This window comes from Taurulus bubalis, assembly GCF_910589615.1.
Source record: "Taurulus bubalis genome assembly, chromosome: 1".
NCBI classification, from domain to species: domain Eukaryota; kingdom Metazoa; phylum Chordata; class Actinopteri; order Perciformes; family Cottidae; genus Taurulus; species Taurulus bubalis.
The window spans coordinates 23,710,816-23,736,851 of NC_136589.1; the positions used below are offsets into that span (position 1 = coordinate 23,710,816).

The following is a 26,036-nucleotide window of genomic DNA, read 5'->3' on the forward strand; positions in this document are numbered from 1 at the left end:
TTAACAAGATAAAAGAACAATAAAGCATCATGATTGTCTCAGATTAGATTATTATAATACAGATTATAATACAGATTATTGTTTCAGATTGTTGCTTCCTCAATACTCAGGCGTTTGACCGGAACACTGCCTTTTATTGTTTGCTGGTATCACCGAGCAAACTGGGAAAATGTATACCTCGCCCGAACCCCAAGCAGACCCAAAGTCAAGCCCAGAACCAAAGGCAAAGCTGGATTCGGGACTGAACCCAGAGCTGAAACCAGAGCCGAGGTCATAGGAGAGCCCCGAGCTCAAACCTGAATCATCGGGCCCAGAACCACTAAACCAATCCTCATCAAACATCTGAAACAGAGTGGGGAATACAGATTTGGTGGAGGAGATGAAGAAAGAAGAAATAGAGGGGGAAAATAGAGAGGGAGTTGGGGGGCACACAGAGGTAAAGGGAGAATCCAGAATGAAAGACAGACTGGTAATCGGCCATGACACACACAAATATGGATCACTACAATATGATTTGAAAGCAAGAGGTGACTTTGAATTGGAGGAGAAGGTGGAGGTGGAGGAGGAGAAGGACGGACAGTACACCATGATGATACAGACAGGAATACAACAACAACAAGTAAAAGGTAAAGGCAGAGGCAACATATTCACATGTCAGTAACGGAGTTGAAAAGATCGCAAATCTGAACATATTTTAGAGCCCATCTTCTCTTTTTGCTTCAATGGCATCTCCATGTCTTCAGTTTGTATTTATATCGTAACTTGATACCTGATAGATGCTAAAAACTGAAAGACTGAAGACATGTATAGCCAACACTGTGCTGGAGTTATATAAATTGTCATATAGACAATGTTTGATCAACATAAATAGCCCTTGCACCGCTTTTGTTGTCTAGTTAGTCATTGCATACTTATATACACTTCATATACACTGCACATACTTTACATGCATTTTTGCACTTTCTTTATTGTTTAATTTCCTAAATTAATACGCCCTACTTTTGTTTTTTGCATTTCTGATATTTTTTGTGTCTTTTTGTGTGTCTTCTGTGTAAGTTGCTGCTACTGTGACAAACTAATTTCCCCTTGGGGATAAATAAAGTATACATCTATCTATCTATCAAGTATTCAGTATCTTCCCTCCATGTCTTTTCCATTCGGAGTGGATCATTTGTTTGAAACAGCATTTGCAACAATCAATAGGTTTTGAAACAGTGTTCTTAAAAGGACCAGTGTGTAGGCATTAGGGGGAATTAATGTAATATTCATGACCATGTATTCATGAGTGCCTCTGCGTGACTCTATATGAAGAATGAATTCATGAAACAATACTTAGGGGCCGTCACATGGCCAGTTGTTTGCAGTTCCTCTGTTTATCTGGTGTTTGTCTTTCATGCGGGTGACTTACTGGTATTCCAGGTTTTCCTGGGAGCCCGTCTCTGCCGGGAGCCCCGGGTGGTCCAGCATGCCCTGAAGAGAGGCCTTCCCCTGTGTCCGATGATGACAGGGGTCCCGGGGGACCAGGAGGACCAGGAGGCCCCGGTAGACCAGGGTGACCCTGGTGGAAAGAGATGATTGATTATTTCCACTGTGCCAATTAAACTCAACTCCGACTATCCCGTCTCTCCTCTGCTGCCTCTCTCTCACCCTGATGAGATCAGCTTCGCTGTCCAGGTCTTCAAACCCAGAGCCCAGGGCATCCGCTCCATACTGTAACACACCAACACACGTTATACGTTTCACTCAGGTTGCCAACTAGGCTTAACCCTCATCTGCATTTACTGTGACACTCACAGGCACACTGCGTGATCTGGGGGGTCCAGGAGTCCCAGGGAGGCCAGGAGGGCCTGGTAGACCAAGTCCTCGGTCTCCCTGCAGAGATGGAATGCAAGAGTCTGTATTTTACAGTGCGTTTGGTGACATGCAGGTACAGTGATGTTAAATTAGGAGTCCACTCGTAATAAGTCATTAGTTGCAACTTGTGAGCTCTACCTTCTCTCCTTTAGGTCCTGCTTCTCCACCCAAACCTGTAAATCCCTGAGATCCTCTATGACCCTGGGTGGAAAAACACATTTGAGTTATTGCATGTGATATTTAATATTTAAAGCACAACAAAGGAGACAGAAGAAGAGAAAGATGACTCACTGGATCTCCTTTATCACCCTTGCTTCCCTGTGAAGGGAGAGAGAGAGAGATTTAGATCAGTATTGAATCTTAAGAACTCAGCCATACCTCTATCTCGTTTGCACACACACACACACACACACACACACGCACACACACAAACACACACACACACACACACACACACACACACACACACACACACACACACACACACACACACACACACACACCCGCTGTCCGTCTCTCCCTGACAGTCCAGGGGATCCAGGAGATCCTGGCGGTCCCTGTGTCCCTCTTGGACCAGGCTGAGCTTGCTCAGGTAGGGGGCTGGATCCTGGGCGACCGGGCAGGCCAGTTGGGCCTCTGAGTCCAGGCTCTCCACGCTCTCCCTTTGACCCATGTCTGATATGACCCTGGACAGTCAAATGAAATCAAGTTAGCATGTGGAGACAACATGGACAACAATAGAAGTAGGATGTTGATAGATTGGTGAGAAGGTCCCTGTCTGAACTCACATCTCGTGACCTCTCCCCCGGCTCCTCCGTCTGGTGCGGCCCTGTGCACAGGACGTGACATCATCAATGTTGCTGCTTTAATACATTTTCTCATCTGCTCCTATCATAAAAGGACAATGTGCATATCATAGGCCTCCTTACGGATTCTTGATCATAATTTAAGTATGCTCTTTTTATTTGATTGTTTGGCATCACTCACATATTCACATTCACATTAATATCACAGTACAGTTAGTGGCAGGACATTGGAGCAGTAATCGTCCTCAAAGAGAGGTTGAGAATGAAGGACAGAGTGCTACTCTTTCATTTCCCCAGCCCACGTTAGTCACGCTCGTCCCGGGATCAAGCGCCTGCTTCTCTCTCAGCTTATGGGCCACCACCGGCCCGGTTAAGGCTAGCAGTAAACTGGTACTAAAGTACATCGAAGGCTCCAGAGACCGTCATAGCGGTTACATTAAAAACAATACTGTACATCAAGGTTCATTCTGACCTCTGATCAGCATTTCTTCATTGGCCTCTGTTGGGGTCTGGTGACCCGAGTACTCGTCAAGCTCCACCTCTGGAGCCTCAGTGGGCGGAGCTCTTACTGGAACGCTGTCCTCTGCCTCCTCAGGGAAACCAAGAAGATGAGTGCACTTTAAAAGAATGTCCACCCACATCAAAAAATATTATTCCTGTCAGAGTGGGACATTGTTAGTCAAGGGAACTGAAAACCTTCAATTTAATTCAACTATTTGTCTGTTGCCAATCCATCTATCTATGATATATATATATATATATATATATATATATATATATATATATATATATATATATATATATATATATATATATATATATATATATATATATCTGGCAACAGTTATTCAACTTCTGAAGGACCATTTTCTTTGAAGCTTTAAAGTCAATACTGATTATGGGATGTTTGGGGTCAGACTGACTTCCTCGGCCGAGGGAGATACCGGAACAGAGCAGAAGCATACAGAACCCCCCCACCCCCACTCCAACAAACCAAATGCAATTTGTTGATGATCAGCATATTTTGGCAACTGTCATTACTGCATTCAGAGCCCTGGTCTACACCTATTTTGTGGTACAGAACATTTAAAAGATATGACATACGCAGAACACGTCTATGTTTCCATTTAATACAGTGATGCAACCAACCAAATCCAAGCCCCTCCCCCCAGTTTACCTGTCCTGTGCCATGTTTTTTCTCATGTGTTTTCTTCATCATCTCCTCCTCTCTGTCGTCCAGACCGTCATCTCCACTGGTGTACCCCGAGGCCTTTGACAAACATCACATCATGCGTTGGTTTACGAAAACAAGCTCAGAGCAACAACAGAAAAAAGAAAAAATATCTCAACCAAAGATGCAGTCACCAACGTTTTGCCAGTTATGCATATTGTTACAAATGAAATAATTAAGGAAATAATGAAAGAAGGAAAGAACGTTCAACTGAAAACATTACATTTCTGATTTTCTCTTCTGAAAATTCCAGCTGCTTGCTGAAATGAGGTTAAAAGTTCCTCTTACTAACTTTAATCATATAACGTATAAAGTACTTCCTATGCCGCTTACAGAGGGCAGGAAATACAGTTGTCAGAGTACAGCTACAGTTTATTCATTTCATCATTCAGTTGGAGAAGAGGACCAATCCTCAGCATCTAAGTTTTCTTGTTCAGTGAAATAATTTGACCACTAGAGGGTACTGTTGAGTGATGTGTATGATATTTGATCTTTGATCTCACCAGAGGAAAATCCTGTTTTTAACCTAAATAGGGATTTCCTGAAAGAGATAGAGAGAGAGAGAGAGAGAGAGAGAGAGAGAGAGAGAGAGAGAGAGAGAGAGAGTGTGTGTGTATGTGTGTGTGTGTGTGTTCCTCACATAAGGATCATCGTCTTCACACTGCTCCTCAGCTGCTCTAGGATCATCTTTTATCACCAGCTGCTGAATGGATCCCTGGACGAAAGAGAGAGGATTAGATAACTGACTAACTAGTCTAAACACCTGATATGGATTAGACAGGTGCAACAACTCAGGAAAAGTTGGGTGAGAACACAGGAGCGGCATTACAGGAGTCAGACTTTCACTCTTATTTCAAAATGTTGATCATTCATCATTACAACCAGGATCCTCCAGATCAACACACTTTACATAAAGCTAATCTTCTGTACAACATGAAGTACAACACAACACAAGTTAGCACAACATCTTGGAGAAAATGTGTTTTCTGCCACAAAGTAACAAACCTGAACATGGTCAGTGTTAGAGAATGTGTGGAAATGTGTCACATGCCAATAAAAAAAGCTAAACAAGGACTTTATGTGTATATATATATATATATATATATATATATATATATATATATATATATATATATATATATATATATATATATATATATATATATATACATCCTGGCTTTAAAAAGCAGAGGAACACACACACACACACACACACACACACACACACACACACACACACACACACACACACACACACACACACCATGGCAACGAGGGACCCGTCGCTTGCATTTATCCTTTGTGAGCGTCAATGAGTGGAAAACGGACCGGAGAGCAATTCAGGTAATAATGTCAGTGGGAAGAGAGGTGTCGTAGTTGAGTCTTTAATGTCTTTGGAATCTTCCTGCTGACAGACACCCCCCACACCTGGAACACTGCTTTGAGCTTAACCTACGACAGCCTCATACTTGACATGGCGGCAGACTCAAAGGCCCGAGTCAAGCCCTTGATCTGACCACAACTAAGGCTTGTTGACGTCTCGGACTTCCTCATCTGCCAGCCGCTTACTCCCCCCTGTCCCCAATCCCATACTCCCATACCCCCATCTCCATGTCTGGCCTTTCCTTACTTCCCCTCTCTTTCTCTCTCTCTCTCTCTCTCTCTCTCTCTCTCTCTCTCTCTCTCTCTCTCTCTCTGATCTTCTATTGCTTTGTAGAGTAAAACATGCTCCAGAGGAAACTCATGAAGTTGCACCGGAGGCGGTCATGACATTTTGACCCCGCATCTCCCAATGTGGATGGCATTTGATGCGTGTGGACTTTGGAAAGTTGGTTGCGCACCCTGGTCTCAGTGCTCCGTCAGCACTAGCTTGGGGATAGAGGCACCATTAGTGGTATTACTATTACTCTGCAGGTGATTGGTTCCAGTTCTTACATTTCAAGAAGAAGATGTTGTCCCGCCCCCTCAAAAAAATCCTCAGTAAATATGAACGAAAAGTAGTCCATAAGTTGCAGAATCATGCTTCATTTTACGACCTATGTTAACAAGTGGAGGCAATGTAGACAAGACGTGAGGATAAAGCACTCAGGCGCCACACTCAAGTGTTTGTCAGTTTGTGTATCATTATTTATTTTATTCATTTTAAAAGTGTATCACTGCCACTGTGCAGAGGCTGGGAGAGGTGATGTCTTTCTGCTGTGCACTGTTCCCACTTCAATTTTGTATATGACCCACTTAACCATGAGCCGGGACGAACAGGGCTGCCTCAGGTGTAGCGCTATGAAGAGATACACTAAGTGCACTTAGGGAGGTGGAGTCACAACGACTTAGTTTAACTGACTTTTCTGACACAACGTACGTATTTAATAACCGCAACGTACGTACATTTAACCCAAACTACGATATCTTTCTCAACCCTAATCCAATAATTTTGTTGCCCTCACAGGTTCACGGACATTCATACGAGAACGTATGAAAAATGTATTTGTTGTATCATCAATTCATTTCTGTTCACTTTCTGGTGGTTGTCTGGCACTTCAATACCCACAACCCAATACATTTGAAATGGTGAAAACATTCACATGCAGCATTATCTTTTTGTATCTACTTTTTGCATACGCAACAGGATACTGAAAATAAAAGTAAAATTGTCAGTATTTTGCATAAATGTCAGAGTATAACTTGTGTCAGTATAGCCTGGATGCTGAGAAGCTTCCAGAGGAGACAGACTGAGGGCAGACTCTGTTTCGTGGTAATGAGAAGCCAGAACACACACACACACGCACACGCACACGCACATGCACACGCACACGCACACACACACAATCCTGAGGCCAACCTCACACACTGATATTGACACAGGCCTCATTCTTTCTCCCTCTCCTTTGCCCTTTCTGCAGAGTAAAACTCCTTGACCTCCTTGACCTCCACTACGTTCAGTGGATCTTTATTCGCTTACTACAAACTTGTCAAGTCCCGTGCTGCCTGCATTGGCTACGAAGACGCCCGAGTTGTGAGAGAAGTTGAGACTATCGGGCCTCCGGTGGAAGGTGGTCCTCTCGGCCTCGCCGCAGTCCATGTAGAGACGCACCTCTTCATGCTCCACCACCACCTGATGGGCGGGACACATACAGTTACTTGATGTCTAGTTTTGTCATGGAGCTTCTCATGGTTGTCAATAAAATTAAGTTTTTGTCCTTGTATTTTTGAAAACTGATAATGTGAAGATGACATGGTCCTTCTTTGAGATAAAATTATCTTTTTTTCTTCTTCTTTTTTTGCTTATTATGTCAGTCTTTGCAACATGATATACCCTCAAAGGTTCAATACCTATGCCTTTTTTAACGTGAATAAAATAATTAAATGCAAAGGTTACAAATATAACACATTTGCCTTTTTCTTCACTGAGGTGGAGCATGAAAATATTGAATACAAATGTCTGTATCAGCTGAATGTCTCTCATGTGCAGAACGTAATCGTCACCGTGAACCGTGTCCACTGGTCGGTCATGTCCGGGACACTGAAGGTCGCGGCCTTGTGGCTGTGGGAGGCCTGCTCCCTGTCAGTGTAGTAGAGTAAGATGCTCTGGAGGCCCCCGCGCACCGGAGTGAGGGCCAGACCCAGCTCCACCACCCTCTGACGGGCGTCGGTGATGGCGAAAAGGACGCCTCCCCTCTGAGTGGCCGGACGCACCTGGAGCAAAGGCAGAAGACATCTGAGTGTCACCAAAGGGTTTTGCTTTGGCATCTCTCTCCATATGATTATACCATTGGGCATATTAATACGCAAGGCAGAGAGCCTAAGAAGTCCCAGGGGCATTTGGAATGGGTATCACAGAAGGCATTTACAGATCTAAATGGTTATTAATTATGTCTGAGTATGCAAGTTAAAGACAAAATAAAAATAAAAATCTGAAAATAGAGAAGGTTCCTGGATATGGATTCTTGCTGTAGGATAAAAATGTAGTGGAGACATAACATGACCTTAACCATAAAGATTAGTGTAAAGATACCGATGTGACTATAGTGTACATACATAATACATATATGGCTGTGACTAAAGCATGTTACCTGTGTCCCTAATAAATTGATGAGAAAATACCACAGAATTGTGAGGAAAATGACTTTAGTCTTTGATCTTTGGCTGCTGTCAACAAAATAATAATAGTTCCTGACAATGGCCGATACATTTGAGTTGAAGACTTCTCTTATAGATACAAAATCTCGCGATAACAACATAAAAAAGTTGCGTGAATAATGTCCCTTTAGGGCTTCTGTACTTTCAACTTTTTAAACACCCTGTTAAATAATAATAAAAAGGGTTAACATGGCTTTATATGCAGCATGCTATCACATTTTAACTCAGTATACTATAAAGTACAGCATACCGTGACGATGATGGCGAAGTCCCTGTAGAAGGACCCTGGCACGAAGGTCTTGGTGAGGCGGCCGATGTTGGCGTTGGGCCCGAAGCTGTAGGCCGGCAGGCCCTCATAGCCGGGAGCGAAGGAGACGGAGGGAGGGAGGGGAACGCCAATCAACTCCGTCAGGTCCAGGTGACCTCCTGAGCCTTGCTCTGACGCACACAGAGATAACCATATGTTGGAAACAATGAACAATGAAGGAGTAACAGATACACATCTTTTTTCCCTTCTTTTCTTGACCCAAACATCCACCCATGAGTGAACCGTGCGCCCGAGATGCACAGCAGCCGTTCCAGCTGACGTCAGTGGGAACCGGCTCCTTTTCGCATGCTACCTTCGTGTCTTTAAATCCACGAGACACAGAAGAGAGGCTCCCGGGAATCATCTTGACACGGCTTTAATTTGACTTGATTTGATCCGGACTCGCGCACACTTGGCTGCTCTGCCCCGCATGGACATAATCCTCCGAAAACAGAAGTGCACACACTATGGCCGGCAATTAGGAGTATTCAGTGTGTAAGTGAAAAGATGGCTTCACATTCCCCTGATTCCCTCACTAAGGAGTCCGTCCCCCGTGGCTCTGACTCTCACCTTCAGCATTCCAGCCAGGATCACTCCTGCTACATATATCTGTCACGTACACACACACCTGCACACACACATATAAAAATGCATTTGTATGCATTGGGCACACATCAAACACACATCTCGCCCACGTGAACGCACAAACCCCAGACCAGAACAGACATGCCAACATTTGGGGGTCTTTAATTTGTCCGTCCGACAACTGGAAGCGTACCTGATTAGAGGGTTGAAGGAGTGTGTCTGTGTGAGGGCATTTGGCTTCTGGCGCGCCAATCACGCCCCTAGAAGTGAAGTTTTGCACATTTACACGTTTAACGTCGCAAACAGGTGGGCACTCAAGATGTGCAAACCAAATACGCTCACACAAAAGAAACACACCAAAGTTGCCCCCTCTATCGGTCCAGATGAAAAGTCATTAGTGGTCCATAAATACTGAAAAGGAACAGACGCCATTGCTCTGAGAGAGCTCATGATGCAACCAGCGTGCTGTCCGATTGGCCGGCGTCTACAGGAGTTTGACTTTTCATTCCTGCACCGTGAGAGACACAAGTTTGAAAATATAGCAGCCGACGTGTTGCCGTTGGAACATGTTCTGAGAAGGACTTGGCAGCAGCAGCGACCTGGTGGAGATTACCGGTCATGACTTGGATGGATGCCATTTCAAGACAGAGATCCATGTCCACGTTGATCCTGCTGTCCAGAGTTCTCAAGGTCCACGTTGGCCAGAAAAAGCGAGGGGGGGGGGGGTCAAATATATGGGTTTGTGAGAAAGGGTAACTCCAAATCTCTCAATAATCTAGTCCTGTTTGAGGCCTACCTCGTGGTCAAACGTTTTCGCATTTTGTAAAAACGATATCTACAAATCTACAAAGCGTTTAAAGCATTAAAGTAACCTGTAGAAAAACTTTAGTTGGTAGTTTAGTAGCTTTCCATGAATCATTTGTTAATAAATACCTCAGAAATCAATCTTATTAATCAATTTGCAATATAAAGAAGTAGCTTAATCACAGCAAATCAGGAATTCCACGACCATGACAGCAACGAAAGTGTGACGCTTTGCCATGAGCTGGTGAACATTGTGGATCATTGAGCGGCTCTAGAGCCATACGTTTCCCCCGGGAGTTGGTGGAGACCAGACCAGAGCTCAAAGGAGAGTCAATCATGGACACACATTCATCAGGTATCGACAAACAGAACTCCAAATAAATGCTTATGGTGCTCGGACTAGAAGTCTCATAGACGTGTAAATAGACAACCGTTTGCGAGGAATCAAATTGACTTTACAAGATGTCAGTAATCTATTAATGTAGCATTCTGGAGCTGGTCCCACTGCCCCAGAATAGCCCCAAACCTGTTTTTTAACAATACCAACACGTTAAAATGCATCAATTTAAGTGAAAGTCCAGATTCATGTCAGAACATGTTACAAAGGTACTTTCAGTCAAATGTATCTTAACATTTACTGAGCATATTTATCTAAAATGCACCACGATTGAAAATCTTGTGTGCATAAAATCTTATTCCACTAAGTGAAATTAAGTGGGGTGGATGGAAGTAGTAGTAGTAGAAGTAATGGAAGTACTCAAGTTAAGTACAATACCTAAAACAACGGGAGATAAGTGCAATTCTTGAGTAAACGTTGCTTTTCGCCACTGGAGACGCGCACAAAACACACGCACACACACACACACACACACACACACACACACACACACACACACACACACACACACACACACACACACACACACACGCACATGCCTATAGAAAGGCCGGTGGTCTAATTCCACTCTAATGACATCATGTGGTATGGTTTTAAGAGTAAATGCTTCAACTTCATTTACACTGTCATGAAAAAGATTTCACATAAACATCTTGTAAAAACGTATTTCTGATCAATATGTTTCTGAGGATTTATTGATCACTGAATCGAATCGGCACTCTTTGGCTCGTTCTTGAGTCAGGCTATCAATACGACAGCCCGGTGGTCAGTCAGGCTTCAAACTGTATGGGTCTCTAAGCCCATTGCATTCATGTCGCCAAATCAAACAGTCCGTCGGTCATCTGATCTCCATCTGAGTCATTTCGCGTCACATTTTTCCACACTAACTCCATCCTCCTGAACCTAATCCTCGTCATGTTGGCCGCATAGATGCTTGATCAGCTTGCGGGGACTTACAAGACCAATATTAACAACACCCCCCTATAGCTTTGCTACATATAACCTTTTAAACCCACCTTGACCCTGTTGCGACACACAAAAGGCTTCCCGCTGCCCACGGATTTAATGTGTGTCACATTACCAGCACACGCTGCAGAAATAACCACTTTTGTTCCGATTTGCGTGACATGATGGCTTGATGACTTATCTGAGGCTCAAAAATATGCTGGATTGATGGTTAAAAAGCTCACTCACTTTCTCTTGAATAATGTGTTGACGCAAAGCACTATTTTCTTTACAGATAGGATTTATGTGTGACAGTGTCTTGGGTGCACTAATCAATATTTCCACATTTACAATGGATCAAATCCCTAAGTGTCCTGCAAAGGTGGGTTGCTTGTAGTGGCAAACCCACCTTTGCAGGACACTTAGGGATTTGATCCATTGTAAATGTGGAAATATTGATTCAGTCATCAAAGAGCGCCACTTTTCACTTATTTCATCAGGTGTTGCATTGTGTATATACATGTGTAGTTTATAAGGTGCTACTATGTTGGGTTTACTTGTTTCTGCTGCCTCTAAGTGGAAAACAAAAAATGTATTGATGGGAACAGGTTAAAGAATATTTTTGACGTTTTCTTTTCTGCAAACTGGCCCTTGCTTGGACAGGTTGTGTGATTGTGTTGTTACAGAATAGTCAAATCCAGTCAGTTCCCAACCTGGGAGATGATGAACAAGATAGGAAAACATTTCTACTACACAAATTACAAACTAATTTTCCTGAATCTTTGTTTTTTAAAGTAATGAAATACTGTGTAGTTTACATCTGAGGCTTTCTGATTTAATGTCTTGCAACTCATAGGCACTTTTTACCTCAAGTTATGGTGGCTGGCAGACATCGCTTCTCTTAAAACTACACTTTTTAAAAAGTCTCTCCTCTCTTAACACTCACCGCTCTTCCAGTGTTTCAGTGCTTTGTATCGGGCCCTGGCTTTGCTGCCTTTGCCCGCGTCCCCCTCCGGACGCAGCGGCCCGGGTTCTGCAGTGCTGCGGCCGAGGATCGACGCCCTTGGGCTGGGCGTAGGGGTCAGAAGCAAACCCTCCGCCAGAGTGCTGCCCGCCGAAGCCTTCCCGGTCACCCCTTCATCCCTCACTGCCACCCACTCAGTTGCCCCTGGGGTGCCAGGAGGGCCCAGGGAAGTGATGGATGGAGAAGGGATGGAAGGAAGTATGAAGGGAGGAGCAGAGCTAGTGCTGGTTTTAGGGTTCGCCCAGAAGAAACTCCACCACTGGGCCCGCACGGGAGAGGAGAGGAGGAGGAAGAGCGCGAGAGAGAGGCGAGGGGCTCCCATCCTCCGACTATGGCTCGCATGAATGTACAAAAAACGCAGAGCTCGTCAACTGCAACACGTGCAAATGGGCATGTAGTCTCCTGCTCTGAGAGGATGCACATGCAAGTTAACCTCACTAGTCCAGCAGATCCAGTGGCGCAAGAAATAGTCAGCGGACGACCTGTTGAGCTTCTTGCTGTCTCGCTGTTTCTTCTCCCCTCTTCTTTTCTCTCTCTTTTCTTCTCTCCTCGTCAAGTCCTCCCTTTCTCCGTCCGTCTCTGGCCCCGTTTTTAACTGCCTGACATCTCACCCCCCCCTCCCTCCCCTCGTCTCTGCCTGTGTAATTACCGACTCCCCCTCCTCTGGCACTCCACTCCACAAAGCAGACTTGATTTTCTCTCCCCTTTTTTCTCTCAGACAGGCAGATTAGAGAGTTAGTTCACTACTCCCTCCCCCTCCTCCTCCCCCCATCTGTGTGGGTGTATGTTCTGTGTCGTATACTTGCGGCCTCTCGGCCTACCCCTCACCCCTAATGTATAGCGTGTCAGGTCTAATGAACAATAAAACACAGATTTAGGATAACCTTCACAGTGCTGTGTTGAGCAGCTAATACAGCAGATATGTCCAAATGAAAGCACCTTGAGGAAAACACTGCAACGTCTTGACGTCTCAACCTCTGTGTAGGTCTCTACTAATGATGAGGCATCAGGTGAGAAAACAAAGTACCATATAAAATCACAATAAATGGGTTCAGAGAACATTGAACAGGTATTAGCAGGGATTCACCTTCATAAGGACATGAGGTGAAGCATTACTCCCTCATCCCTAATCGGACAAAACACAACAACTTGGAAGTCAGCCATTTGTCTTAAGAGTAGACTGGAATTTGGAAAATGGGATGCAATTATGCTGTCCCATAAGCAATGGATTAACTGCACAATGATTTCACTATTAATACTAATTATACTGATTGTAGGTAACATATACTGAACATATTGGCCAAAAATATATTTAAAGCATGCACTGCCCATTCCTTCTTCCTGTTCTTTTTTTTTTTACAGCATTATAAACATGTACAGTAGAATAGGAAGAAGAGGGTCTATTCTTGCTCACTGACATGTGTGATTGTGGAGTTATGTTCAAACAGATCATTATGACCGTTGTATTATACTATTTCTCTTCTTCATGTTTCTAAGCCTCTATCCATTCTTTTTTTAATTTTAATTTTATATTTAGTGTCCACTGAATACACAATATTCTTCACGTGGAAAAATGGTAATATGTACCTTTTTGGACGCACTGAACTGTGAAGACCACGTCACTTCCTGAGAGAGCCAATTGGAGACGCGTGACCATGGTACCCTGTGGCACTGTGACCAAACACTCATTTGTTCGCTGATCTAATTAAAAAATAAAAATAATACAAAATATTACACCTTGAAAGTTCAAACTTATACTTACACTTACATTAAAGCGTTATTGACGTTACAGAGCTGTCAGCCATTGTCTGCTATAAACACTGGCATCACTACCGCATTGCATTGTGGGATCTTTATGACAATGTAGTGTTGTTGCTGTATTTTTCCCCAAATAGTTTTACCAGAAATATTGCAATCACTTCCATACTAAGGTTTTGGACATGCTTTAGCACAGCGGATCCCAACTACCGGGCTGCAGCCCAGTACCGGTCCGTGGGTCCCTTGGTACCGGGCCAGACAGAATGAATGAATGAAAAAAAAATGTATTGATTAGCAAGCCTCTTGACACATGTCAAGAGGCTCAGACGCAGAGGCAAAAAAGGCAGAATATCCTGAGATCGCCAAAAAAGCTCTGAAACGCTGCTTCCATTTCCAACTTCCTGTCTTTGTGAAGCGGGTTTTAAGTTACGGAGTAGACTGGACATAAAATAAACATACGTTGGGTGTCATATCTCCCATCACCCCGAGATGGGACCTCTCGTTGCAGAGAAACAAGCTCAGGGCTCCCACTAATTAGACGTAATGAGTTGTATTTTTATGAACTTTACATTTGTTTTTATGTCGGTCGTATAATTTCATCACGTCATATTTATGACGCTATATTTATGACGCTATATTTATCTCCCACACCATGAAGGCCGATCCGTGAAAATATTTTCATACACGAAACCAGACTTAAGTTTGGCATTTTGCCCGTCGCCATCTTGTTTTTTTTTTGCAACCTGAAAGGACGCGAGAGGGGGGAGCTAAGTACAACCGCACGCTGAATAAAACATTTTTAGGCGTCTAACATGTTACAATTAACTTTCATGAACTTGACTGTGAAAGGACACACAGGCAACTCCCAGACGGTGGTTGCGACCTGTCAATCACACGGTAGGTGACTCTAAATGGACCATAATTTACTAAATGAACATCATGCTGTATTGAAGAAGACTTGAAACTAAAGATTGAGACATAAACTCATGTTTACAATGTTTACTGAGGGAATAAATCAAGAGAGACGTAATTTCTCTACACAATCAGACTCTCTTTTTTTTGCAACGAGAGGAGTAGCCCCCTGGTTGCCAGTAGAGAGAACAATGCTTGACGTCTGTAAACCCATCTCAGCTGGTTGAATTGAATAAAATTAAACTTTACTGAACTGATGTAGAGTCACTTCATTTCTAGGTTCAGATTTATTTTTGTTAGAACACACGTTTATATCGAAAAGTTCAAATTATACTTTTAAGGGCAGATGCATAAAATAAATAATCGCAACCTGACTGAAATTAAGATCGAAGATTGGGGGAAAAAAAAAAAAAAAAGGTTGGATGGAAGCATTTATAAAGTGGACTTTCTCTCTGCTGCAGCTGACTGACCAGAGAGAGAGGGTCAGAGGCCCCATGTTGGGGATGACAAAGGGATGCCTTTCGGGATGCCATTCGAAAGAGTACAGAAAACAACCAAAACGCTTGACATGATTTTTTAATAGATACTGTTTCTTTTCAGATAATACTAAAAGGTTCACGTCACTCATGAGAATAAAAGATGGAACAGAGCAGCGTCTTGACTTGTGCCGCCGCAGAGATGCGATCAAAGCATCTCAGACGCTGAATGTGTAACACGCTATTCACACTGCGATTGGCTTGGTCATTGGGTTGGTATTTTCTGAGTGTGTGCAAAGAGGGACAATCTGATTGGCTGAGGCCAGCGAAAAGGTCCGCCATGGCCCACTTGTCTCAGCTGAAAGCTTGTTGACTGCACACACACATTGTTTTTCGCTGGTTGCTCAGCCCTATGGACAATAACCGTGACACGTTGGCTGTGTTGTTTATAAATCAGAATACATAACTGCGCATGAAACTAAAGGTATGCGTCCAAGGATATCAGCATATAGAGTGCATGTGGCGCTATAGGGCCCCTGGTTGGGAATCATTGTTTCACATACTTTTATGACTCCAAATGTGTCGCACTCCCACTTCTGATTCTTATCCCTGTGATATCACCTTCCACTCCATTGCTCTCTCTTCTACGCTGCCTTGCCTGGGGGGTTGTGGTTTCGAGCGCTATCTTGATCAGATCCTGGGGAGCCCGTGCTGGTCAGAGCACACTAACACATAAACAGCCGTGGGAGGAGAGGGTTGAGGTGGTCTCTAATGGAGCAGATGATAGGTTTAAGATTTAAAGAGCGGGTGAGGGAGGAGAGACCCCCCAGGGGGAGAGGCTTGATTAGTCATGGATTAGCAGGGATAAGGGGATGTGGAATGGGATGGGATGAGGATGGGTTGGAGGGGGTCAGGAGAAATTCCATGTATGTGTAAACTTACATGGCCATTAAAGCTGATTCTGATTCTGATCAATTGGTTCAATTTACACATAATTTTACCAAATAGGTATTTTGACCGAACTCTTGAGAGTTCGGTCAAAATAATTTAGCAATTTTATAATCTTCACGTGTGGCTAGTTTAAGTCAGCCACCTGCGTGTTTACTAAGAGCCACTTGCAGGGGTTGTACGGTTTAAAAGTTTGTTTGCAAGTTTGTTTATTAAATCCAAAGTGGTTGAAACGAGACAATGACTCATATTTTTGTTTCGTCCTCTCTGATGCCAGCCGCTGGAGAGCAGGTTGCTCTGGAGGCGGACCCTCAGATACTGGCTGTAGCAACTCTCATTCAGCCAGGTAACGCGAACCTGCATAACGGCAACATAGAAAGTGTGACGTGGCAGTCCTCAGGGATCAGATGGGGTTTGCACTGGCTGCATAGTGGAAGTTGCTCCAGTTTAACCGCCAACTGAAGGTCTGTCTCCTGGAGCCGCCTCCCAATCTCCTTCTGGCGAAGTACGTTACTATCCTCATGGCGGTGATGACGAAAATAAGTTGTTTGCTCGTTTCTGCCTCTTTGGATTGAATGAATTAACAAATTAACAAATCACCGAAACATATTGGGACTGAGGACAGACTGGACGTGACAGTGACTCACTATCGCCTCTCCAGGCACAAAATGGAATTACAAGACAGGATGGGGCGGGGTTACAGTAGATACTGTATATCTGCAACACAAATAGATGCATTTTTAACCTCTTCCCATTATGTTGATAATGTTAATACTTTTTCTAATGTTTCAAGCGAAAATCATGTCCAGATAATGTACTTTTTGGACAGCTACCCCCAAGTAAATGACGGTCACAAAATGCAAATACAAATCTAAAGTAAAAGTAAAGGATTAATTAAACCTTGTAATGTTTTAAAAGCTTTACATACAAAAAAAAGACTTGCAACCAATGGCTATATCCAAGGGCATGAATCAAGTGACAGGATGCAAGAGCGTTAGCTTCTATTAGGTGTCGCCAAATAACAAAAAAGGAAGTGGGCCCTTTCGTGTTCAGTTGCTGTTGAAAAGCTGCCATATTCTGTTTTGCGGTCCCTCTTTCTTTCTATACACGGTGACCCCATTTAGGGCCTCTGGATTCCAGGAAGAGTAACCCCATCACCCTTCACCTCTCTCTCTCTCACTTGCCGCTCTACCTAGCAACCACCCCAACAACACACTTTAATTGGTTTACTGTCACGGCCAATCACACGCAGATCATAGGAATTTATTTGGCCAAAAACAACCACTTAAGTGGCTTCGGGAGACAGAGGGAGACGCTAAATTCGTAAAAAAAACATTGTATAAACATGTCAAATTATTATATGAAATATGTCCTACAGGTTGTATTAATTAAAACATGCTTAGCCCATAAAAAGGATGTTATACATTTGGGTTCCATGCAGTTATTAGATGGACATTATCGGAACATAGAAATATGATTGCATATCAGCTTACTATTGTCAATAGCTACAAAACCAGCCCAACAAAGGAGACTACTTAAGTGGACACACAGGTCCTGTAACAAAACCTTGTTCACAAAGTATAGCACTCTGGCACCACCCAGTGGCCATAAATAGTACGACACACCATCTTGCGTAAAGACTAGGGCTGCAGTCAAATAGTCAAAAACGTACCTCCTTACGTCTAACCCTAAGCACTTTTATTTGACCTCTGTGTAAAACGTCACGGGGTCAAGGAAAGATAGGAAGGAGAATTCATGAGTTAGGAAAAGACAAACGCGGCGTTTAGCAAATCCAACTCCACTTTCACTAAGTGACGTAGTTATGATGCAACGGCAGGCTCCTGTTAGTGACGTCAGTCTGCAGCGGTGAAACTACAATGTTGTAGTCTATCTCGGACTACAATAAAGATCATCTTAAATACTTTGTCCGTGTGTTCTTACAGTGTTGCATCATGCAGACATTTTAAACAACCAGGTTCAAAGTATTACTTTATCAACGAGGTTGGAATAGAAATGAAAGAAGGAATATAAAAGTGAAACCAAATAATTTTTCACAGAGTACAAAGCGACTAAACTGTCTCTTTGTTCAGTTTCAAACATGTTGAATTAAATAGGTTTTCACACTAGCAATGTCTCATATCCCTTTATGTTGTTATGGTTTATATGCAGATTATAATCTGATCCTAAAAATATGCAGACAACAGTTGATGAAACATCACACAACTCGTGTTGACTTGATAGTGTTTTATTGTAATGTGACAAAATAGTTGATTAAAAAGATGATAATCAGAAACATGACTCAGACTCAAGAGCTCGCCGGTTTCACTCTTTCATTAAAGCTTCTATAACTGAAGTAAAATAAAATAAAAGAATGAGGGCTGAAGCTGCAGTTCAACACCAGAGAGAATTTCAAATACAGCGGTTTCATCACTTTACAGCAGTTTTCAGCAACGTAACGTCTGTAGTTTGCGAGCAAGTTTAACAGATTATTGATTCTGTTTATTCTGTTTATATTTATTTCCAAGTTATGCTAATGATTATATACATGATCTGTGTTTGTCAGTCATGATCGTTAGTTCTTGTGACTGGCCGAATGATACGTCACTTTAAATGTTGCCGCTGCAAGGAATTGTGGGTCGGCATTATCTCCTTTCCTTTCATAAAGGCACGTCCAGTGTTTCCTATGCTAAAGGAGCTAAGTTAGGAAGCATGCAGCTCCTTTGCGTTTAGAGAATTCGACCGGCACAGTTAGGAAGGCTCCTAACCAAAAAGGACTATTCGACTGCAGCCTCGATCAAACCAAGCTGCCTATGGTTTAAACTCCGTCATGTTATCTTTATAGAAACTACCAAATTAGAGTAAGTTATAAGAAAAAGTGCACCTAAATGCATTTAACTGATAAAGTGTGTTACATAACATCCACTTTGAAATCATTTAAAATGCACACTTTACATGATGGGTGGTGTTGATGAAGAGGTACTTAGGAGATAGGGATGTGTTGGGTACATCAGAGAAAAACACGGGGTGGGGTACCACTGCCTGAAAATATTTCACATGTTTAAAATAGTTCATTACAGTCACAATGATTTACCCATACTGTGCCAAATTATAAGGTGTATCGGCAATAAAGACAGCAAAGTGTTTCCGTAACAGCCAATTCAGACCCATCGTCCCGCTCAAAGATGCTTGTGACGGTCCAAAGCTGTTACATAAGAATGAGTTCATTCCTGTTTGTGTGTACAGAAGTCCTACGTGTGCGTTTGAGGGTGCAAGTTGGTGCGCTCTGCCAATTGGAGCGAGAGAGGTTTTTGGCCTACCGGCCAGTGATTTAGTGCCAGAACAACACAGGAACTCATTTATTGGGCGCTACAGATGCTAACAAAGTGGGGTTTCTCAAGACATTGGTTACTTGTTCTGTCGACCAAGCACAAGGTCATATGTGTCCCTTAAAGGGGCTTTTTGTGTTGGGTTTTCTTTTTCTGTTGTGGGATTACATTTGATTCCCCCCTGCCCCCTCCCAGTAGGTTTTTGATTGACACACCCTCTCAACCTACCCTATATGGCAAGACCGTGGGTGGGCGGGCTGCAGACGTCAACAGAGAAGACCTGTTCTCAGGTAACGGTAAACCACACACACATTTTCAGACGCTCGTGTACAGCTACTAGGCCGGCAGTCAATAAGGCCTGTGTTGTAACGCTGCTTTTCTCATGCACCCCCCCTTCTCTCTTCCGCTCCTCCTACAACATGTTTTCATTTCATTTTTCTAGGCCATGTCCAGTCAGGAAATGTTGTTAAGTGAGTACATTTATAAACTCTGATGGGAAAGCCCAGCCAAGAGGGGCTGTTCGGCCCACTAAAAGCTAGCGCCATCATCCTGTGGTGGTGTGTCGTTATGCCACTGAAGCCGCCGGTGTGACACGACCATTGAAGCCACAAACATCAGGCAATAGTAAAGAGTAAGTAAAGGGGTGTTTTATTTCATTTTTAAATTTTTGCTATTCAGAACTGTTTCAGGAAAATACTGGGTTGCGATCCGGATTTGATCTGTGATTGATGCTAAAAGTCACATATGAGGCACAAAAAATGAATAAAAGAACAAAAGAGGAGAATATCATCAAGTAAAATCAGAAGGGAGTAGTAAAATATAACATTCTCAACCCCTTTACACTGACACAAATCATGAAGACGTCAATTCATAGAGTATAGGAAAAATAACTCAGTATTATATATTTTTATTACTCATCTAAGTTGTCTTTGGGAGGAAAAAGTATTGGGAAAAATGTCATAACTTTCATAAAAAGTCTGTTGTTTTTTGCGTAGAGGTTTGTTCCCCCGACATGCAGTTTCCAGCTACGTCACTGAGGGGCAGCAGCACTGCTGCTCACAGTCAAGGTTCAGTGGGGATCTGGTGAGTGGGACAGGACCCGCCGGTCTGATCAGATCCCCTTTTGTGTACGTGACATGCCTGGAATGTCGGGGATGATGTTAAGACGTGCACAGATGCAGACATGCTCAATGACGCGCACACACACACACACACACACACACACACACGCACACACACACACACACACACACACACACACACACACACACACACACACACACACTCTCTCTCTCTCTCTCTCTCTCTCTCACCCTCACACTCTTTGAACCTCTCGCTTAACCTCCAACCCCTATGAAGACAAAGGGGACTACCTGCAGGCAAAGGGGCGGAGAAGCCTGGGAGAGATCAGCCTCCATCAGTTCTCCTCCGAGGAAGTTTAAACAACAGATTGCTACGGCCAAAGCACAAAAGTGTCAGTGATTATAATGAATATAACCACTAAGCCCTGATTGGAGGAACATCTCCATACACACCTGCTGTGATGGAGGAAGTATTCAGATAATTTACTTCAGTTAAAAAAAAGTACTAATACCACACTGTGAAAATACTCCACTACAAGTAAAAGTCCTGCATTCAAAACTTGAGTAAAGTAAACGTATCATGAGCATTAGATACTTAATATAAAAAGTAAAAGTCTGATGTTTCTGGATTATTATCACTGCTGCATTCAAGTTCATTTTGCATTTCCCAGAGGATCAAAATAGTTTTTTGAAAGATTTTATGCAGCTTGAGTGGCGGGATGTTTCTGCTAATGGTCACAGAAACATCAGTAAAAGCAGTGTGAAGCATTTTTATCTATGTCCTTTTTGTGATCATTTTAGTAGCGACCCTTGTGACAGTTGTTTTTTTTAGTATTCCTATTAAAATCTTTTTGTGACAAGTTAATCTGCAGCATGGGACAAGAGGGGGAGGATGTGCAGAGGAAGGGAGTGGGAAAGAAAAGAAGCAGGCACGGACAGGAGTTTCTTCAAGAGAAGAAAGGAGGAAAGATAAGTGGAGGAAAACAGGAGAAAATTGGGAGTCAGAGAGGTTATCAGAGGAAGAGAGCTTGACCCCTGTCGGTAGGATTAACCCAAAAAATTGACTTGCCCCCAAACACACACACACGGACACACCAACAGTCACCAGACGAGAACGCTGCAGGCCAAACGTTTGATACGCTTATCTGATCTCTCGAGAGACGGGTTTGTGTCTTGTATTGGAGGATACAAATGTGTGCACACGGCTATTTCATCTCTGGCAGTGGATCACCAGTTTGGGAAAAAAAAACTGAACATAAATCTATCTGAGGGGAAAGTGGCACTAACAAACTCCCCCGTTAATCTCTCAAACTGTTAAATTAATTTCCGACCTGCATGCTTTTGATGAAAACCCACATCGCCAAGATTAGGACATTTTTGGATAATGACCGGAGCAGACATCCAGTGAATCCCATTAGAGAAGTCACGGGGCCTCAGATAGACACACAGCCGACAAGTCCGGAATGTGACTTGCAAATTCAGTTTATCTAACCTTCATTATTTTAACAGATTACAACAGAGTATCTCAACGTTACCGAGTGGACAGTGTGTGCTTTAACTCGAGGTCTCAAACATTACATGGACCACTCATCCTGCTGAAGACACAAGACACAGTTATACAGCTATATCTATCTCGGTTAGCTAACTTTAGCGATACCGTAAACTACTCGTCACACCGCCAGGTAAGGCAGCAAAACATTGATTTATTGAACTGAGCGACAGTGCCTTTTATTGCTAATGGATTTAACTTTTCATTTGTAAAAGGAATATTTTTTTAGCTTCTGTCAAAAGTGATATAGTCTCTCTCTGTTTGGCAATTTACAGGCAAAGCAAAAAGCGAACGAAGCACGTTGACGTGTAGCAACATTTGCATATATTTGTAGTTGTGTTTCTGTCCACCTTGTTAATTTTAGACCCTGACCCTCACTCACCTCACTCACTCCTATTAACTCCGTTTTTGTCTCAACCAACTCCTGCGGTCAATATCTGCAAAATATCTATCTAGCTGCTAAGTGCTCCGCAAAGTTCAATAGCTAAAGTTGCTAACTTGATGAGAGCCGTGAGACTCAACCAAAACAGTAAGCTGAAAGATGCTAAAATCTCTTTAAAGCTGAGCGAAAACACAGAGTTGGCTGATCATTTTTACGTTAATTCGTCACTTGGCAATCTATTCTCATATAACACAAAGTCATTCAATTATTTCTAAAAATAAAAATATGGATAAGTGCAGCTTTAAGGTCAATTTAAATATCAAGATCTCAATCATGTTCTGATTGAATGGTTTAGTGGCTGTTGCAAAAAACTAATGTTTACTTCTGCCATAAAATGAAGTTAAAACCGTCTTACGGTAAGTGACGCGTGAGTGCAGCATGGACTCCGCAACATGAGGGCTAATTGGCTTAATGGCTCACAGGCTGCCTGCCGATCCACAGGTTATTAACACAGTAAGCTTTTGAGTCTGCTAACGTTGCGGATGAACTTCTGACTTTGAACACACACTCTCTCTCTCTCTCACTCTCACACTCACACTCACACACACACACACACACACACACGCACACGCACACACACACACACACACACACACACACACACACAGATGTTCGCTCTATGCCACACTGCAAGGCCTACACCATTATTGAGATAGAAGAATGCATTGTTTAGAGCGGTTAGGAGGTCGGGGATGGATCTGCAGAAGGGCAGTTTCCATTACATAAAGTGTCCTTGCTTTCACCCCAGACATTTCTTTTTTCTTTGTTTTGTGTAGCTGATCCCATTAGTATATGAAAACTAGTAAATGTGCCATGAAATGTAGCATTCTTCCTTAACCTCTAGAAAGGTTTTCTGTAATACTGTAAACTTTATTTCAGACAATGCCTTAAAACATTCTTTGAGATTACAGTAATGTTATGTTCATGCTTTCTGAGAGCAGACAGGGATCATTTGAGATGATCTGATTTGTACCCAACCAACCAAGCCGGTCAATCAAAAAAAAATCAAAAAAAGTGGTATCATAGATACAAGTTGCTACACTATTTACATCTGTTTATGACCTGATTATGCGTGTGTAGGGCACAGGGCATTGAATGTGAGACTCTGTGTGTGTGTATGCGTGTGGGGTGTTGGGGATGTTTGCTCAGCTGCAAGTGTTGTCGCGTAGTGCAAATAACCTCTCATTGCTTCCCGCATCGACTCTCTCCTCCTCCAAATACGAATGTTAATGAAACACATGGGAGGCACAGTGATTGGGGCAGGGGGATTCCTTCCCGGGTCTCAAGCCGGATGGCCCGGAATGAAAGACAAGCTTCAGAGAAATGTGACAGGAAAATATTATCTCATCGTGTTCCGTCCGCAGCCCCTCTGGCAGAGTTCCATCTATTGACGTGCGCCCACTGGAGTAGCACCACAAAATTCACTATTGTTCGGAACGGCAGGAGCAAAATGGTATTTTTCTGTGTTTGTGTGTCTGTTGCGACAGGACAATGCTTGAGAAGATATGGCAGCACTGAACTGAGGCGTAGCACTGATTGAATGCACAAAAAACTATCCTTGAAACACATATTCCTGTTCAGGCCCGAGGTTGGGTCGATTATTTACATGTGTTGCGGGCCGATTTCTCCAAAAGATGAGTTTACATAACTCGTCCGAATTTAGATTTCCCCCCTCTAGTCCCTAAAAAGGATCTGGGATATGTATCTTATATTGGTAAATTAGTCCCAAGTGTCCTGAGCACATTCTGTCCTCCTTCAGTCATAGAAGTAAAAACATCTCCATGGCTTTCTTAAGCTGCACAGCTCTCCGAGCCTGTGGAGAGTCCCTGAGGAATTGTAGATGATATGGAACGTACAGACAGAGTGAGCGATACAGACGTGAAAGGAGACTGAGAACGACTGAGAAGATTTAAAATCCTCGAACGATGTTTGACCAACGACGATGGCTGAACACAACCTGTGGAATGCTTCTGGCAAAATGCATAGTTTTTGAGAAAAGGTTGAAAGAAAAAAGAGATACGATCAAAAACGAGTGACGCTAATATCGCAATGAGATATGATTTTTGTAAATTTAAGTTGAGGTATTTCAGTAGTGTTTCACTTCCACCTGAACTTCTACTTAGAGGATCCCAACAGAGGTTTCTACCTCTAGCAGCACTATGGAGTCAGCTTTTTAAATGTATTATTATGAGCGGGTCCCCGTTTAGTTTGACTCACAAGGACAAGGTTAGAGGTTAGAGTTTAGGAGTCACAGTTTGGTGCAATTACTGCACAGTGGGAAAATAAACCCAAATGCAGACAATTACTGTCTGTTTGAACATAATAATGATATTTAAGGTATGTATTTTATTTTTTTATGTTGATGCAGTATTTGATATTGAGCCACTGCTCACTGCTCATGGTTTCACGGTATTGCATTGAGCTACAGGTGGCGGTAATACTCTGAGACACGCAGCAATGCACCAACAAAGAAGACGACACAGAAGAAGAAGAAGAAGAAGAAGAAGAAGAAGAAGAAGAAGAAGAAGAAGAAGAAGAAGAAGAAGAAGAAGAAGAAGAAGAAGAAGGCTGCAAGCCAGCAAACATAGATGGTAACAGTGACATGTTTAAAATATATATTTTTTAATCGGCTTTGCTAACCTTTTGTTGGAGTTCAAAGATACGCACAATGCATTTTGTTAAGAAACACTGACCTTTAACCCTCTGCAAAAGTATTCGAGTGGGATGTTTCTATTCCCTATGAATTACCATTAGAATAATAAGAAGGTTTGGAAGGTCAGAGTTCGGCCAAATTCGTTTTTCAAGATTATATTCCAGTTGAATTACCGAGGATTTGAGAATATATGCGACACGTTGCCGTATTGTTATTCCATAAAATTCCCCATAGAGGACGGAGCAAAGGCCACAACATCTGCTATGATGACGACGTTAGTAAGTTAGTGTCGTGACTGACCGATTTGTTTTAGCAAAGGGAAAGTGCATAATTTCAATAGCCACAGACTCGGACCAAAATATGCAAAAGCATAGCTAAGAAGACACACACACAGAAGAACCGTGTACTTTCACCATTTCCCTTAAAACCAGTTTCTGAAAGTGTCTTTCAAATGAAAAAAGAGAACAACCAAAGTAGCCAGCACAACAAACTCCTAGAAGACAGTGTGGTCTTTATGGGTGTCACAGATGAAGGAAACAAAGCGGTAGGAACAAACCAAAGTGAGAAAGGTAAAGTAACCGCCTTACATGACACAAAACTAATTGCAGGTCAGGTTATCATTGTCAGTGTGCCAACTATTTACTGGCTGATAGCATCTCATTAGCTCACTTTCGTCTCTGTAGGCCTACAGAGGAGTTTGGCTGGCATAGAGGTACTTCTACATTGTTATCAGTCTAGATACTGTGAGTGAGTCTCACATGACGGACAGCAGACGCAGGAGGCCGCCACTGAGGACAGGG

General features: G+C 42.9%; 1 protein-coding gene across 1 annotated transcript in view; it reads right to left on the bottom strand.

Annotated features, from left to right (window-relative positions):
- col15a1b (collagen, type XV, alpha 1b) overlaps positions 1-12,412 on the bottom strand; it is a gene marked incomplete at both ends in the record, with an annotated part of 28,307 nt that extends 15,895 nt beyond the window's left edge. Inside the window, 15 exons of the mRNA XM_079228913.1 lie at positions 178-342; positions 1,409-1,558; positions 1,648-1,710; positions 1,795-1,872; positions 1,993-2,055; positions 2,146-2,172; positions 2,358-2,540; positions 2,643-2,683; positions 3,133-3,247; positions 3,838-3,930; positions 4,532-4,606; positions 6,851-7,003; positions 7,375-7,584; positions 8,279-8,466; positions 12,013-12,412. Coding sequence (XP_079085039.1) covers positions 178-342; positions 1,409-1,558; positions 1,648-1,710; positions 1,795-1,872; positions 1,993-2,055; positions 2,146-2,172; positions 2,358-2,540; positions 2,643-2,683; positions 3,133-3,247; positions 3,838-3,930; positions 4,532-4,606; positions 6,851-7,003; positions 7,375-7,584; positions 8,279-8,466; positions 12,013-12,412 — 2,004 coding nt within the window. The remainder of the gene's footprint in view (positions 1-177; positions 343-1,408; positions 1,559-1,647; positions 1,711-1,794; positions 1,873-1,992; positions 2,056-2,145; positions 2,173-2,357; positions 2,541-2,642; positions 2,684-3,132; positions 3,248-3,837; positions 3,931-4,531; positions 4,607-6,850; positions 7,004-7,374; positions 7,585-8,278; positions 8,467-12,012) is intronic.
- Between the last annotated feature and the right edge of the window lie 13,624 nt (positions 12,413-26,036).